The sequence below is a fragment of the Rhea pennata genome, chromosome 16 (assembly GCF_028389875.1).
Source record: "Rhea pennata isolate bPtePen1 chromosome 16, bPtePen1.pri, whole genome shotgun sequence".
NCBI lineage: Eukaryota > Metazoa > Chordata > Aves > Rheiformes > Rheidae > Rhea > Rhea pennata.
This window is the reverse complement of record NC_084678.1, coordinates 11,080,086-11,098,514: the sequence shown is the minus strand read 5'-3', so window position 1 is coordinate 11,098,514 and position 18,429 is coordinate 11,080,086. Positions and strand designations below refer to the sequence as shown.

The 18,429-nt window shown below is 37.9% G+C and overlaps 1 protein-coding gene across 1 annotated transcript in view; it reads left to right on the top strand.

Annotated features, from left to right (window-relative positions):
- Nucleotides 1-18,429, top strand: part of BCAS1 (brain enriched myelin associated protein 1) — a 52,593-nt gene that overhangs the window by 2,579 nt on the left and 31,585 nt on the right. The window contains exons 3-5 of the mRNA XM_062589220.1: nucleotides 7,930-8,513; nucleotides 13,897-14,058; nucleotides 14,664-14,708. Of these exons, the coding sequence (XP_062445204.1) occupies nucleotides 7,930-8,513; nucleotides 13,897-14,058; nucleotides 14,664-14,708 (791 nt within the window). The remainder of the gene's footprint in view (nucleotides 1-7,929; nucleotides 8,514-13,896; nucleotides 14,059-14,663; nucleotides 14,709-18,429) is intronic.

Below are 18,429 nucleotides of genomic sequence, written 5' to 3'. Positions count from 1 at the left end.
ACCACCTCTCTCCTATTACTGTTACAGGATGTATTAGATGTTATTTTACTGTTGCATTAGATATTATTTAACTGTTGCTTCCTTAACTAGAGCATGAGGGTGGAAGTGTCTTCTCTGTACATTAACAAACTCAACTGGTTATACATTTATTATGCATAAATTGTGGGTGTTAGCCTGGAAGCTGTACCTGGTGTCTGACATAGCTTGGCTCTCAAAATGCTATTCTATACAATACAAGGGTCAAAGAAGGAGAGACAGGTATGAGGTGCTTCTGTAGGGTATGGATGAAGGAACACTCATTAAGTGCATCCCATTTCAAGCCTATTTGGATGGTGTTAATAGCAAAACAGTAACCAGATTTAAGAGATCACACTGACATCCTAGGATCCCCTAGCTAGTGCAAGCTATATGGCCTAAAAATTTGGCTCCTAGCTGTTTTGAATAGTTATCTCCGCATATTTACGGGAATTGCTTTTGGCCACAGGTAAGTGTGTCTCTCCTAGCTTTTCAGCATCTCATTGATTTCTCTTACCACTTATTGTTGGTTTTGCAGCCTTACTGAGCACTGAACTGTGTGCACAGGCAGCTCTCATGTGTAGCGGTGTTGCTTCAGATCACATCTCTGCAGATCCAGCCAAGTTAATTTTATCAGTGTTTTCCTTGTATTGGATTTCTTTCTGCTTTCAGAATATAATACAAGCCAACAATTTTCTCCAATCTCTGTAGGAAAAGAAAATATTATTCTATTATTCATTATTAAGAGAAACCTCAGTCTGTTATATACAGCTGAAAAATGTAAGTTTAGAGGGGGGAAAAAAAAAACAAAGACTAGTATGGAAATATGCAGATGGTACAGACTGCAGTTCAGAATTGCCATTCCATGGCTAACTTCTTAATGCAATCTAGCTATAATAAGTCAATGTTTGCCTATTAGAAAAATCATCTAACATTTTTTTTGCTCATGTAAAGCAGCACAGTTTGGTGAAGTAAATAAAAGCTGGATGATTTACATGATCTGAAGACCTAGAGGATAAATGTACATCTTATCTTTAATATATAAAAATGCAACATATGGCATTGTTTTATTTAAAGGGATTACCTAATCAATGTAATTACTAAATCAGTTTAAATAGCAAGCTGAAATAGTTAACTGTCCTGTGTTGGTATTACACATATTTAAGTTTTTTTGTTATTTAAAAAGCAGCTAAAATTAAGATACCCCTGAAATCTCACTGGTTTCTAATTTAGTTCATATTTTTTTTGATAGAGAAGTGCAACTGCTATTTAGAGATGGTTATTCCTACAGAAAGTGTAGTTGATAATATTTCTAGAAAGCAATAATGCATGAAATAATATTATTACATATTTTATGGTTGTAAAGTGAGAATTTTTGGAGAAAGCAATAAAGCTCTTCACTACAGAAGACGCAAGTGAAGCAAGAGGATTTTATTAATAATGTTAGATGCATATTTGCAGTCTTTGTCTTGTTAGTTTGAGTTTCTCTGATTCGCAGTGACCTGCCCATGTGCTGCACATTAAACAGTATGATTGATGAATGAGTCTGTGAAATCTATATCTGCTAACATAATGAAAAAAAGGAATTCAGAGTTAACTTAATATGACCAGAGGAAGTAATGTTATTTGGAAGAGTCCCATCACCATCTGCTTCACATCTGGGTGAGCAGATTGGCAACTGGTTCCCTACATTTGCTGCTTATGCTCAAACAGGCTGACAGATGTGTGGACTTAGAGATTCTTTCTATTACTTGTCTTTCCTGCTCCTATTGATTATCAGAGCTGCAGACATTGTACAGAGTAGTAGCATCCATCTTTTCCTCCTCTAAAATCACTTAAATAGTAGTAGTATCCTACTGCTGTTTCTTGACACTTTCTTGCTTTGCAAGAAAAAGGATGGCAAATTTGATCATGACTTCTAATGCTTTGAGCTGATGACCTCTTCTGAACTTCAAGTAATACAGTACTTGAATAGGAGATGAGAAGGTCAGAACTAACAGCAGTGTAACTGTGGGACTTAGATTATCAGAGAACAGAGATGTATTAGCAGGACAATATGGGAAGAATTTTATTCGTGTTTGGATGGTCATTATATGCAGATGCTTAAAACAGTGACTTAATAATATTTCTGTTCACAAACATTGCACAGGAAGAAAAGTTCAATTAAGATGCAATTCCTTTGATGTTCCCAAAAATAAATCTGATCTTGTGAATTCTGCTACAAGCCAGTATCTGAAAGAAACATGTATTGCAATAATACTGTTGTGCATGTTATGCGTGAAATGCAATGGATTTTTTTTAAGAGCAGCTATTGCCATCCTTACTGTTCCTTTCTCCTTCCCAATCTCAGTTATTTTCAGTAAGTGTGTTAAGTAAATATCAGTGCTAATTAACTTAATGAAACAAAACTATTCTTAGAGCATGAATGCACCTTCAACACTATTCGTATAAAATTCTGCCAAGCAAGATTGTAAAAGAATATTAGTTTTTTTTTCCTTTGTTAAGAAAGGGGGAAAATGGAATGTTGTAATGATTCTGAAAACTCAGTCATTCAGTCTTGTCACAACAGCTTTCTGAAGCATTTTGGCATATCTCCCACACAAATACTGTATGTAGTTAGAGATTGGAATTTTATGTCTGCCTTAGTGTTACGACACAACTCAATTCAAAGTATTGGAAGGAAAAACCTACACAATAAGTATGTATAAAAACAGATCAGAAATGTTAAGTAGAAAAACTTACTTCTGTGTAACTAGGTATTCATTTTTTTTCTTTAAGTGGAGTATTCACTGCAGTAACTCACTCAGGGCTATTATAGGTTCATCATGCTAGTCTACACTGATGGAGGTTTTATGGTGCCAAATGCTGCCCATAGCCCTTAATGGCTCCTTCATGGCCATTAAAGTCTATTGTCTCTGTAATTATCAGTGAACTGCTAGGAATAAGACATTGCTGCAGTGCTATAGTTACTGCTAAACAAAATACCTGTTTGTAATTGGCTTGTATTCAGAATATCCAGCGATGCTAACCATGTTTTTTTAGCTAATAGCCTGCTCAATTCAGTTTCTAAAAGTATGAATTTTGTTCATCAAAAGCAACAGTATCAGAAAATGTTTTCTCCTAGTATTTGTTGTATAGTATGTCCATCACATGCTAGTGGCCTAGAGGAGGAGAGACGTTATGCTGAGGATCTTGCCAGTTCAGGTTGTTCCTAACTGAAAACAAATTGCCCCGTAGAAGTCAGTTGGGTAAATGGCAGGAAGAAAGAACTTGTCAACATAAGATGTCACAGGATCAAGCCTTACTTCAGATGTTCCCAATGTCCAAGTATTAGCTATGAGGGTATTCAGAACTCCTGAAGTCAGACTAGCAAGTGAAAGCTAAGGAAAAGGAGCATGTTTTAAGAACACAGGTAAAGGTGGTAACCTGAGAAAGATGGCATCAGAAATAGGTACCTATGTAGCATGCTGCTTAGGCTGCTGCCTGGAAGAGAGCAAACAGCTTCAGATGAAATTGGGTTATAGTGGAAGAGTGAGGGAAAGCAATTTGGAAGTGCTGACCAGAATTGCTCTGGGTCTCTCTCTTGAAGGTGTTTGTCTGTTATGTGTACCTGGCTGGTGTCTGCTGCTATTCCCACTGATTTGCAATAGCAAATCAAGTGACAAAAGATAGGAAAGCCTTTTTGGTCATGTTTGATTGGGCAGCTCTGACCTTCCCTTTTGTCAATGACATCCTCAGCATTCCTTGCATTTGCAGTTTCCTCTGTTGCTGAGCTGTATCATAAGATTGCTTGAAACAAGTCCTAAATGCCTATAGAATAAGTGCCTCACTGCAGGCATCTTACAGCAATGCTTTCTGATCTATATTACCTGCCTATGAGTTTCTGGGTACATCAGGTCCTGTAATAAACAAATAATTCCATGTTTATATGATCAGTTTTGCAATTAATACAGTCAGCCTAAAAATATGCTGGAGGTTTGTCTGTTATAATTGTTCATCTACTAGTTCTATCTATTAAAACCCAGCCTCTTGCTTTTCAAAATCTAGTGATGCTTCTGTAGACTTTGTCCCAGTCCTGGTCAGCAAAGATGGTGGTGGTGGTTGTTCTCACCACTATGAAAGTGCATAATGCAAAAATCAAGTAAACAAAAATGGGGGAGAAAGTTTGTGTAAGCAATTTTTTAATTAGGGAAACAGAATTGGCATAATATTAATCATTACTCTTCTCTGCCTTCTGTTCTTCTAAATCATGGAAAAAATTATGGGCCTAATCTAGCAAAGCCCAGAAAAATATTTTTAACTTCATTTTCTTTTTACACAGGAGGGACTTTGTGTGCAGCTGTAGTCTTGCATTTGTTTACATGTCCTGAAGTGAAGGAGAAAGGAGAACAAATCTCCTGCATTGTGACTGTCCTGTGTTAAATACTTGATAGGAAAATGTCTGTGCAGCAGTAGAAATTGAAATCTCATGGCAGTGCTGTAAATTGTGCATTGATTTTTAGCTTTGGAGTAGTTACTAATCTCACTCAGAGTGAGCAACTTTCATCTACTTGCCCAACTGGCCTAAGATTTAAGAAGTTTTGCTTCTATTTCTACCTGCCTCTGGATTGCTAAATAATTGTACAGGTTCCCCTTAAAAACAAATTTCAATCACTTTCATCTCTCTGGCAGCTATATATAGCTGTTTCTATATGAATTAATACAACAAATAGTGTGCTTTTATTATCAAGGTTATGACAGAAACAGTGGAATCTGTTTTGGCAGTAAGGTTTAGAGTGCTCTAAAACAAATGGAACTGGAGAAGAGCAAGCAGTTGGGAGTTATTGGGTTTTCTGCCATACATGGGGTTCAAGGGTGAATGAATACACTGAGAGGTGAAATAAGCTTCAATCAACTACCTTGGAGGAGAAATCAGTTGGAAAGACACTTGTGAAGATTCTCTCAAGTCTCATGGACATCTTTGTGCATTTACAAGCAATAGTAGGGACTCTTAATGAAAATGAAACAGACTTTGTGGAAACGAAAAAGGCTGAAATGAAATGTTTTGAGAGGTTGAATGATGTTGTCAAAACTGGAAAATTTTCATCCAAATACTGCAATCTCCTCTAAATCTGTTTTCTTCAGTTTTCTGTGAATATGGCATGAGTCAAACTCTTCTGTTCAGCCCACCACAATAATGTCTCCTCTCTAGTGGTAGGATCTGCTGTGCCTGGTGTCTCAGCAGACTTTCTCTGAAACAGTTTGAACTGTTTTGACATAAGAGACATGCTGCAGAGCTCCTGCCAGTTATATTTCCCAGGTCGTTCACTCCTTCCATGATAATTAGAGATAAAATGATTTTAATAGGTTCATGAGCTGCTTCTTGTTTGGTTGGTTTTCTTAATGATGGGCTTATATACCTATTTTCACACTAAATACAGTTTTCCTGTATTTCATCTATGATTTATCTATGATATAAAACAAGTTCCATCTCCTATTATAATTACTTTTCAGTGGATGTTATTTCTATTTTTTATATCTTGGGGAAGCATTTGCTTTTCCTGGGGTTGTCTTGCATGTCCCCGTTTGCCTTTCCAAGGCTTGTTTCAAGGTTTCCAACTATAAAGTAATTAGTGCTTCAGTGTTTTTTCATACAGTACTCTAGGAGGCTTAGAAACTGATACTTAGTGGCCTTAACTGATAAGGAGTGGCAATCAAAGTTATCTGCATCTCTTCTTTGCATGCCAGTATGTTCAAATAGGTGAATGTTGACTATTATTGACAATGGGAATTGTTGCCAGCGTGAGTCATTTTCTTACATGAATAGCAACAAAGAGCATCCAGGGAAAAAAATTTGCTTATTAGGGTGCACAAAGAAATAAAAATCTATTTACCTGAACAGAACAGGATGTATTCAGGCACTCTGCCCTCTTTGTGCTTGCACATGAACAAAACACAATAAGAAGGCAAATTCCAGAATAAAAATGTTAGAAGCAGAGAAGCTAAAAGAATCAACTCTCCTGGCAGCTGGTAAAATGCTAGCCACAGTTGTGAATCTTGCTGTGACAGTTCACACTTTGTCAGCTGCTGCCTCTTGCTGGCAAGTGTTTTGGTAAATTCAATTGACATTCATGCTGGCATGCCAGTGCACTCTTGCACTTCTCTCTGCTTTATGGAAGTTCCCAGCTCCTGCCAGTCCATATGGATGCTGTGCTGAGAAATGACAGTCCAGCAGGGACTTCCACAGAGTTAACATTGACAAGAATGAGATATGATGTCCAGATGCTGGGACTGTGATTTTGTTCCGTTTTTGTACAGAGACATGACTTTGGTCCCTGAGCACTATTACAACAGAATAATAATAAATGGATAAGAACATGCTGGTCATCACTGTATAGTGCCTGTTAATGCTGCAATATGTACTATCATGCAAAATCCTTGGGGAAAGCGTTATATATTTTTGCTGCAAAAACTAACGTAGTTTTGAAAATTGATCTAGAAACAGGCATTTGTTTTCTTAAAGGAATTAAAAAAAAACCTGAACCTTAAATCTCTATTATGAAAGAGACATTTTAGTCAAATTTTATTGTTATGTAGGGTTTCATTTCTGTTATACAGCGAAGTGTGAAGGGCATAATATTGACGAAAGACAGTTACAATTATCTGAAATAATTTCAGTTTCACACTGAAACTGACAATTTTAAAATTTAATTTAACAAGTCAGTTTGAGACTGACAGTTCTGCGCAGTTATAATTAGATCTAAATTCCTGCTTGAAATCTGTAGTGCTGATTGACAATGAAATTGGACATATATTTCAGTCAAAAAGTAAAGAAAAGCTCAAACTGAAGGGAAGCTGTAAGACTTACCTCTCCACAAGATTTCACTTGTTTACTGGGGCTTCAAACCACATAATCTGTCTGTGATTGTCTCCCACATGCAAAATAGATGAGAGATTTTTCTTCTGTCTTTTGTCTTCTGTAAAACACAGCTCTTCTCCTGTCTGCCTATACAGTACCACAGATTTTTCTCACTTGTGATCAAAGTGCCACTGCAATACAAAACATAAAGTATATTTTACATATGAAATTTTTTTCACCTCTGAAGTGTGATGGTTATGTGTACACAATGGAAAATTATTTGCAAGAATGCTGATGGGGAAAAATATTAAGAGTCATATTCCTTGTGGGCAAAAGTCAGAAATACAAGGATAAAAAGCATGGCTCCGGTTTGACATACAACTGTTCAAATCAGGTTTACACTAATTTATAGACAATAGAAGAAAAGTTCAAGTAGAAATTGTACTATTATAAGGATGCAACAAAGCAAAAACGGTGTTGGAAAAAATGCATAAAAAGTTATGACTATACAGCCCTTTGGGGAATTTGGCAAGCCAGGAAGCAAAATCATTCCTCTGTTTTCATTCTCTATTCCCAATTAGCTTTCAGATGAAAATGTTACAATAATATACTAACTTTGTCTCAAGTCTCATTAATAATTTTTGCATACTACTCTAATTAGAAAGTAAAATATCCTTAAATAAAATTGAACCCCCCAGTACGCTTAATTAAAATGCTGAAGACATCTCAGTTGATTGGCATTTCTTTTAGTGTGCCCATTAGACTAAGCAGTCAAAAACTTTGGCCATTGACTCTGACACTAGGACAGCTGTGCCAGGAGCATAGAACTTGCACTGACTTCAATGAGAAAGAGCAGAGAGGAAAGAAATCAGATGGGCAGGTCCAATAGATGAGCTGCAGCTTGTTTTGTACAAGAAAACAACAGGATCTTTAAACAAGTTACACTGTGTGTGGTCTTCCCTGAGGCTCCACATTTCAGAATTAGTTTATTAAAGAGCGAGGTCACCATGATTAATTGTACAAGTAGTATAACTTTGCTGTGATGGATAATTACTGTTTTATGCTTCTGTTTGTAGTGGATGCAAGGGCAAGTGTTGCACAGGATAATGTGGCTGTTTCTTCCCTGAAGACAATGGAGATAAGCTCTGTTTCTGATGCAGGCGGAAAGAATCCGGGGAACAATGCCAAGAAACCCCTGCCATCTGCTAAATCTCGTTCTGTCTTTGCGTTTTCATGGCCTGTACCAGGGCGTACTGAAAATCAAGCTACAGATTCATCAGTTGGATCAGCTAAACTCGATGTCAGCTCAGAGACGCCTGAAGTGAACAAAGCACTAAGTCAAAGTGTGGAGTCTCCCGCAGCAGCTGCACTGGAGCAATGCTCACATAAAAACCTGACCCAGGCCCCTCCTGCAGCATTGCTTAGTGAAGTCGAACTCACAGCACCGGAGACACCTGAAGGAGAGGATGCAGCTGTTCCAGAGCCAAAACAAGTAACCTTTTTTGACAGAATCTTCAAACTGGAGAAGAAAAAGGAGAGGAGTAAAACACAAATTGATACCCAAGAGGAAAGGCAGGCTTCAGACACTCCTGACGGAAGCATCCCAGCAAAAGAGGCTGTTGGATTACAGAGCACGTCAAGCAGTGTCCCACAGGGGAAGGCAAGTGTTTGAATAGGAATATCCATTTCATGCTTAATGAAGTCTCTTAGGAATATTAAAAGTGCAGGACAACTTTATGTCATGATGGCTGTATGGATGAATCAGTGTTACTCTTAAACTCATAGGAAGTAACTCGCTGAAGGGTGGCTGATAGAGGTATGGGGGAGGCATCTATGTCAGAGGAATAATAGTGCTGATGTCTGCTCCATGACTAAATGCTGGCACCCAACCTAGAGTGTAAGCTTACTTGTATTTCTATGAAAGGTTTAGCTGTGCTCATGCTCCAACAACCTGGATGATGAACAGCAGGTGGCTACAAATGAAAACAAAAATACCTGAAAGTAAAATTGCTTTCTATGCTTTAGGAGCTTAGAGCTTGACGCTTCATGGTCTAAAACTCTTCAGAATGTTTTTTCTCACACTAATAAAATACTACTTTTGAGCAACAGCTGCTTGTTGCACAGCCTACATACCAGAATCAAGAATAACAGAATAATATGCAGTAATGATTTTTGGTACTCTTGGCTTTTTTATTTTTTTTTGACAAGGAAACTAGTTCTTAAAATTGATTTTACAGGAGCAGAATGCAAAGTAAGAAATTAGGTAACTTGGCACACTAATCAAGGAAGACTAGTTTAGTGTGCTTCATTGCATATCATGGAACTGTGTTGCTCTTTTAGCTCTAGACGTTTTGTGACTCAGACTGCTCATTTTGGCTAATGCAGAATGGGAGAGAGCAATAGAGGAAAGTCAGATTTTACTTAATTTGTTACTTATTCATGATCATCAGCATGACAAAATGTTCAAATCCTGTCTGATCTGGGGAACAGGTGGGAGAAACTAGCTGCATGACTCCCTTGCCAGAATCTGTATGAAAGTGTGTTATTAACTGTAATTGTTTTCTAGGAATGCAGTCCAGCTTTTCCAGTAACACTGTTGTATGATCACTAACTCTTGAGTAGTGTTGAGCATAGCTCGGAAAATGCTTGCTACCTGCGCTGATATCACTGCGAGTTTTCTCCAAAGGTCTCTGGTTTCTATTCCTCTAACAAGTCTTTTACACTTTCTCCTCAAATTTGAATATTTCTGTTCTCATCAATCTTAATTCTCTTTAGTTGTAGAGTACAAACACTTGCATTTTTAACTATTGTCTTCTAAAAGCAGCACCCATCACTAGTATTTCAGCTGTATGTGTGCATTTAAGGAATCTGTAGTCTTAGCCTACTAGAACCTCAGGCCATTCAGTACATAACTAGAGCTGCATAAATAATAATCTGCTAAGTGGATAATGCTATTTCCTGTTTGTGGCTATTCAGACTGAAGTTTTCCAACTTAACCAAAATATTTCATGTCTATTCATAAATTCCTGCAAATAAGTTTTGCCCGTGGCTCACAGAAACTGCTACTCTTACAACTGAATGCAAAATTCACTTTATTTCTTATTTTGTTGTGATTGCAAGTACAGAATGCAAAAGTTCAGCTGATGCTGTGGAAGCAGTACAATGTGAAATGCACATGATATAGTGAAATGAGCAATCAGAACTAGCTTTAACCAGGAATCAGAGTTAAGCATTTGCTGGTAGCAATAGTTATACTAGAAAAGTTCATGTAAGCAACTGTACCAAACAACTATCAAAGGGGGAGAGACAACGAAGAAAATCCTGTCTGTCTTCCCTAGTTCAAACAAATACTGAGAACACTTTTATTGCTCATTCAGGTCTAGTTTATAGCAGTGATGTCTGATTTCCCTATTCATTTTGAATTCTGTTCTAATCATCATCTTATATCTATCCATGTGTTAAACTTTACTAATGGAAGTAATCTGGAAATCCCAGGCACTCATCAGATTTAGGTTTTGTTTGGGGTGTGTGTGTGTGTAAGCTTGCAAGATTGCAACCTGCACGATAGCCTTTTGATGCCTGGGGGCCTGCTTGCAGACAAGTTTTTGGTTTAGTGAATGTGCCTGTGCATCTTTTACATGTGTGCTTAAAGCTGCACCACTGAATGTCTGAGAGCTCACATAGTCAGGGTCTAAGTTACTCAGTGAGAATGATGGTGGCAGAACTGGGTCATGAGAGGGTATGAAATTTTAACCTTATCTTGAGCTTCCTCACCATATCTCTTGCGTTTAATTCCTCAAGTATACAAGTGTGTGTGTTGGGGGGTGGGGGGGAGGAGAGTCTGTTAAGACCTTTCGTAGCAAGAATATATTGACTAAACACTTTTGATATGCTGCCAAACTTGCTTTAACTCCATTTCTAAAACAAAGGCTTTGGCTCTGCCTTGCAGAACAGTTGCCCTCTGTTCCCTATAAAGTTGCTAGTCCTAATGTAGGATGAGAGAATGACTAAATCTAATTTAACAAACAGCTTCTAATTTAACTGCTGTTACTGTAGTAACTACAAACTGTTACCAAATAATAATCCTACTAAAAATCTAGATATTGCTGCCAACACAGTTTTTTTTTTTTTTTTTTTTTGGTGGATTATAGTTTGTAGTATTTGTAAGAGCTAAAGCAAAGTTTCCCTGAACTGAGTGCCAACACACAAAATGGTGCTGCTGGTAAGAGAGGGAGACTCTGCAGTTGTAGCTTAGGAGCTGCACAAACATTCTGTGTTTGGTGAACCAGTCTCTCTTTTTTTTTTTTTTTTTTTTGTGGTCTACAAAACTACATTCAGAACACAGCATAATTAAAACAAGGGCAGAATTCATGAAGCATTTACTCTTTAAGCCAAAGAAAAGATAAATTATACGCCTGAAATGTTTCACTGAGCCATGATTCATGCAAACAAAAGTGCTGGCAGAATACGTTCTTTTGATAAATTTTTCTAATGCCTGAATTAAAACTATAGTGTAAGTATTTAATGTGTTTATTACTCCCAAATTTGGCTCCAAAAAGAAATGAATTGAACATTTACACAGGATCTGTTAGCTTCTAATGCTGACTTTTGTTGCTTCTACAGTTTTCTTTCATTATTGTCTCCAGGGCTCTGCACAGCATAGAGTGAGCTGCTGCAGAGGTTTTTGTGGTTATTTGACTATGGCTCTGAAATTATGGTACTGTAATACTCCACGCTATTTCTTCATTTACACAGAGAGAGCCTGAGTCTGTATTCCTTCCTACAGCAGTATTCCCAAGAAAGCATAAGATGGATCACAGCATCTACCAAAGGCCAGTTTGAGTTGCATTTCCAGAGCCAACAGGAGTCCCTTGGGCAGTGGGTAATTATGGGACCAATGTGTGCTCTGAGTTAGGATTGAGGAATGGGGTGACGCCTTGAGCTCTGCACCCTTGGCACTACCTTTCACATCTGCTGGGCAAAGTCTGGCTTTAGGAGTGAGGTGCGCTGGAGCAGCTAATGCTGCAAATGCTAAAAACGGTTGCTCTGCAACTGCTGTCTGTGTGCATATATGCATGTATATCTCATAAAAGGAAAAACTCAGGACAAATGTCTGACCTGTTGCTACTGAGTTTTATAGAATCAGGCCTGTATGACAGAAGCTAACTTTGTTTAACAACATATTCTGCCTCCTGTTTCTCTGCTCCCTTGCCTTGTGCTTTTGTTGCCCTTTTAGTATCTGAAATAAAGCCAGCATTTTTTATATGATCAGAGCTGTTGAGGTGGCATCCTTAGGAGAAGGGCTGCTGAAGCTGGCACAGACTGCCCGTGTTCTGCATGGAACATACTGTTCCTGGAGTGACTCTGGCCTGTAACTGGCAGCTGTACAAAGTGGTGTGTCAGGCCCTTACAAGAAGCTGCTAAATAACTTGTTGAGGCATTATGAACCACTGTGCTGCTTTCTTCCTAGGCAAATTTGGAAAATGGTGGGTAGAGAGTTAGAATTCTGTTCTTGTAAGTAAAATCTTGAGGTTTTAACTTCTTTAAAGCTGCAAGGAGACTGGTCCCTCGGTGCTCGTTTCCTGGTGCCAAATTAGCCCTCTGAAGTTTTAATTGTGTGATTTGTGTGTGTTTAGTCTCTTCCCTCTTGGAGCTACCTACAGAAATCTGTCCTTACTAATCCTATACAAATACTGTTTTTTTTTTTTTTTAATATCCCTCAGTAAAGGGAAAGATTCTCAAGAATACAACTTTAAAATTTCCTAATAAAAGTGATATTGAACAAGCATGCTTAGTTGGTACTTTTAAAAACAAAGAAGTATCTCCAGTATCTTTGTCATTTAGAACCCTAGGCAGTCTTTTGAAACAGTATTTCAAAGATGCCACATACTGAAGACAAATGGTCAAGCTCACATGTTTTTCTGGTCCTTATTCTTCAGCTAATCTGGGCATCTAGTCTCCTAATGACTAACTGCTTCTATGGTCATTTTTTAAGTGACCACATAGGTGTACTACTGTCTAGACAGTTGGGGGATGTTCACTTGCTTAAGAAATATTGTATTATTGCAAATGGCTGTTCATTCAATAATATCTCAAATTCCCTACCAAAATCAATGCCACTATTGTGCTTGCACAATTTGTTCTCTAGTAACTGGCAGATCCAGCCCTCATGAGTTTACAGTATGGACAGATAAAAGGGAGGAGAAGGAGTATTACTGATAACAGACATGGATATAGATAGCCAGATTTAGTGTTCTTTAAATATTTAAAGGGAAATGCCGAATGGGATTTGAAGATGTCTCAATCTTATCTCGCACAAAATTTGCCTTGGCTTTACCTCCGCAGGCTCAAGTCAAAAGTGGCTGGACTAGCAAGCTGAGTGTAGGGGTGTGCCAAGCTCTATAAACTTGTGCAACAATTAGTCTAAAAATGTCTTTAAAAAACAGGCCTTTTAAGTGTCTAAGTAGAAAGTTAGTAACTTTAAGAATATTATCTACTTGAGTGCTCGAGCCCTGGAAAATTGTTTGAGGGCCTCTGGTAGATCTGATTACAGCTGTCTGTTCTTTCAAGAATTACTTGGGTGGTTGCTTTTTTTGTTTTTTTTCAATTTATAACATGTTTGTTTACTAAATAAATTTTTTTCTGGAATTGCGGAATACAAAGATTGTTTCAGATACTCTGTATAGTATATTCAGACATTGAGCCATCAAAGGCCAAAATCTCAGTGTTTGGTCCTATTCACAAGTTCTCAGTCTTGCTCATAAAAAAGCAGTGGTGTCTGAGATGCAATATGCAACTTTACTTGTGTTTCTTATACTTGCTAGCTAGAAACAACATTCCTCTGATAGCAAGTGCTAAATATATTAGAAAAGAGGGGAAAGATGTATAAATGCTCAATTGTTCTAAATACGTAGGCTGGAGAAGTATGGTTGGAATTAGGGTTGTGACTGAGAGCAACATAATGCAAGTCACAAATGTTACTTCTACATTCCTCTGGAAACTAAGCAAGGCAGGATTGAAGAAACTCTGCCCCTTTTTCTTAGGAGATAGATGACTGCAACCAAAAAGACATACGGGAGGACTCAGCAGGTGTCAACTGTGCCACCACTGAGCAACCTACAAAGGCAGAGGTAAAACAAGAGAACTCTCAAGCAGTTGTTGCAGCAGACAAAGATAATTCTGTCATGAGTTTCCTTAAAACACTGGTAAGTCTATATGTTTTTAGTTTTCATCTCTAGGCTATGCTTTATATTAAGGCTGCTTTATAAAAATCCCATGTGGACATACTTAACTAAATGTAACACGCTCACTGTAACAGGCACCAAGGAGTAACGTTATGAAGCCAAACAGATGGCTTAAAGAATGATCTGAGATTGAGATGTGCAGATACAGTACAGTTGTGATTAAATGACATTTTATTCAGAAAACTTCCTCTGCTATTAAAGACACTTCCAGAACTGGAGGTATTAGCTGTCCTATGTCTTGCTATAGCATGTCTCAACATGTATATCCTCTGCATGTTGGAACTCTGAAAACCTCTAAAAGTCCATTTTTATGGAGTAATAGGATGCCTAAGCTTAAGAAATGTATTTTGGTCGGGCTAGTTTTCTTAGTCACTGCCCTGAAGTAATATTCAAGACATACTTGTATTATGAATTTTCCCACCTAGAAAATAAAGCAGTGTTTGCAGTTTATACTTTCGTGATTTAAAAAAAAACACTGCAAGCATCAAACTAATAAATGAACTTTCAAACTTTCTTCTGAAAGATCAAGTTGGATGTGACTCTTTATTCTCTCAAATATATTTAAGGTCTCCCCAGGCAAAGCTGATGCCAAAAGTGATTCTGAAGACAAGGTAGGCAGATTTCTTGCTCTCTATCACTGGTCATTAAGTATTTCTAACACAGGCTTTTCTTCATTATATTGCTCTCTTTTACTCTCAATTGATGTTACTATTTGCGGTAATAACTTAAAATATTTTTCCCTGAATATGTTTGAAAGGAAGATGAACATAAAGTGTAATTCTTTGTACTGTATGTTACAGCTGAAGATCAGAACTGCAGCACTTTATAGAAAGGTGGATAATGAACTGGAAACATGTTTTCATTTCTTAGTACTCTGACTTGCCCTTGATCTCACCCAGTTAGTGTCCTTGCAGTGAGATAGTCTTGAACTCCAAAGGAAAAAGAAAATTATTTCCTCAGATATGTGCAAAAGTGTGTGTCTCTTTTTTTTTTTTTTTTTTTTTTAACTCTTGGTTACTTATTTACAGTCTCCCTTTTCTCTTCTCATACTTGCTGGGACTGTAAAGACAGATGGGGAGGCCATCTGCATCCTGCAGCCCAGCAGGAGCAGCTCTGCAGTTAGGTGGGCAACATGCATAGTCAGAGGAACAGGTCCCACCTTAGGGAAGAGAGCTGGTAAAGAGTCAACCTCCCACTGAAATCAGTAAAAAGCTGTAGGAAGCAGGAAAGACCCCAACATTTCTCTTCTGGGCCTCTTCTGGCCTAACTACCTCCATAAGAAGTGTTGCGAAGTGCTCCAACAGTGGTTGGAGCTAATATGCTGTTCCTATTTAGCAGCTGAAACCTCAGAGGCTAGAGCTGCTCTGGGCCTGATCATGATTACCAGGGTGAAGTCTGTTCTTCCCTTGATGGTTTAAGATTCCTTCATTTACCTGCAGGGATGTAGATGAGTTTGTTTTGCAAGCTTGTATTGTAAAGGGGGGCAAACTGAACAAGCAAACTATTCTAATGGGATGCCACAAGCAGACAGCAAATGTGCTTATGGTGACATTCCCTTTAAGAGCTGAAATCCACATTGGCAACACGGACAAGAACTCAAACACTCCTCAATGTAACTGGAAAACAGGGCCTGTTGTGTTCTTTTAACAATAATGTTCATTTTCTGATTCCACTGGCAGCAGGAAATTTGGTTTTAGCATCTATAAGCAATGACAGTTCTTTGTGTGAATTTAGAAGAGCTTCATTACAGCTTCTATTTGTTGTTGCAGATACTGACAACCTCCAACTGATCCAGTCTTTTCACCTAACTTGTAAAGGAAAACAAAATCTACCTGAACTGTAATAGTTAAAGTTGAAAACAGAAATATCTATAATGGAAAAAAGTAGATATTTAAAGATTTTCTTTTTCCCCACTCTCTTCCCATTAAATCAGTGCTAAAGCTTACAATAGTTTCAATGGGAGGAAAAAAGTGCCAGGCAAATTTGTATTAAGCTGCCTTCTATTTTCTGATGCTTCAGTGGTTAAAAAGAATTATCACTGAATAAGTGGGAGCTTCCAGATTAAATATACTTTTACAACTACAATATTTTTTCCTGCAATGAACACGATAAAATCTAATTAACGCACAAAAGATAAAACCCTAAAAAAGGAAATGATTTTTTTTTTTCCATGCATTCATTAGGTAATAAAAATCACCACTGGCGTCAAAAATCTTGTTTTCTAGCCTAATGGACTTTTTTTGTCCCGTTCAATTCTTATACAGCCTGATACTAAAATGGTCAAGTCAACTTTTCCACACTAGCTCAATTCTGGAAATGGGCGGTCAGGGCAGAGGTTTTCCAAAATAGGCTGAAAAGGCAGTCTTCAAACCTCATTGTTTCAGGGAGATTTGTAGCTCTTTCAAAAACTTTCAAAAAAAAAAAATATCCAGCTGTTACAGTTTGCCTACCTAACTTTATAGAAGCATGTGGGTGTGTTTGGTAACTGATAACTTCTGGTGCAGGCACACTAATTTGGAAACAAATATGCTGTTTGGGCTTGGTTTGCTATCACACCTGTGAAGGTAAACATATCCGGAAGACTTCAGCAGGATATGCAAACTCACTGCACAGAGGTTAATGGGAGCTCTTTTTACAAAGAGTATCTTCATCTTTGCTAGCATCTTCCTGAATTCCCAAACAAAAATTACATTTCTACTACATTCAGGAAAAATTTACTAAAAAGGCTAACTTTGAATTTTTTCTGTATGACATTAGACTATTTCACAGCTCTTATGCATTATAAAAAGTCACTTTTTCCCCTGAGAAGTTCCTTAACGTGCTTTTACTATGGCATTAAGCTAGACTTCTCTCTTCACGCTGTCTGAGCAGCTCCTGAGTTCCACAAAACTTGAACGGTTTGGATGGCCCACAGACTACTGTGAGCTTGAGCCCTGGTTGTGTTTGTATTTTGGCTGCTTTAGCAGGAGGGGAGCTGCATTTGATCACAAGTCTTGATTTGCGTCTAGCATCTCTCAGCAGCACTCTACCATGTGCTAAAAGAACAGATAAGTCTTCTCTTTCTCCGAGGAAGAAGCTCAGTACCTTTTACTGCTTTGCCTACCAAAGCACGAAGGTGTACTCCCTCCTGGGAAAACAGAGGTGTGTAGTATCGGTGAAAACTCAGCATCAGCTGAGCTTCGTGTCTTTTGAAGCAATACTGTCTTAAGCTACACCTCTGTTCTTAATCAGCTGGCTAAAGCAAGTCATGCTTTCAGTGATATGGGTGCACCCTTAATATTATTGTCACTCTATGTAAACAGAAGAGTTTAGCCTACATAATAAATAGTTGAGTCAAACTTCCTGGGATTAAGTGATCCTTTACAGGCTTTTACAAACTGACACTGCATGTTCACTTGGATTGTATCTGCTCTGTACCACAAACTTGACTCTTCTCTAGTAGTTCCTGACTTCATCATTGTATGGAAATACTGGGTTTGCTACATTACAGACTACTAAGGAGAAATTGCTAATTTAGACATGATTTGCCACAGCCTTTTCATAGGGCAAAAGGTTCAAAGTACAGAGTAGAGCAATTCTTGGCATGTTTAGGGAAGATCTTGCTTTCAAGGTTGTTGTTTCATTCAGTTCAATTACGTAATTCAAAGCATTCTATAGGAAGCATCTTGTTAGTTGTGGTCAACCACAGGGCTTGATAATTTACATTGAAGATGTAGATTCTGGAGTATGGTGTTTCTGTAGTACTGGAAACTTGTCAATTCTGTTCAAAGCCTTTTTGCTAGGTGAAAGCTTTTGCCTTCTTCAAGTGCAGAAGAAATCAGAATATAGTCTGCAAATGTACAAGTTAATTAGCTGGAGGATGAAGACTTGCATGAAGTTATTTTTCATTGAAATGTAATTTAAGAAATTTTTTTCCCAAATTGGGTCTGGTTCTTAATTAAATCAGGACTAAATTGCCTGAGATGAAGTTAAGGGAGATCAGTATGAAGTCCAGGATACTAGCAAGTAGCAAATATCATATCCTTTTTTTGGACTGCATAATCACAATGGCTGCTTGCTGCTTTAAAACTAGACACCGTGAAACACTGAAGAGTGAGGAATGCTACCTCACTTTCTGTGATTAATCATATTATGAGGAAAAAGGACAGTTACCATAGAACAGAGACTTGTGTTAACTTGTTCATATGCTGAAGCCCAATTAGGCTGCCTTGGATATTTGAGTTTGTGTTGTTCTCCCCCACTCCTGCATCTTCTTTCTTCTAACACTTATAGCAAATGGTGAAAATAGTGGGGAAGGAAGAAGAAAAATATTTCTAATAGGAAAACTTAAAG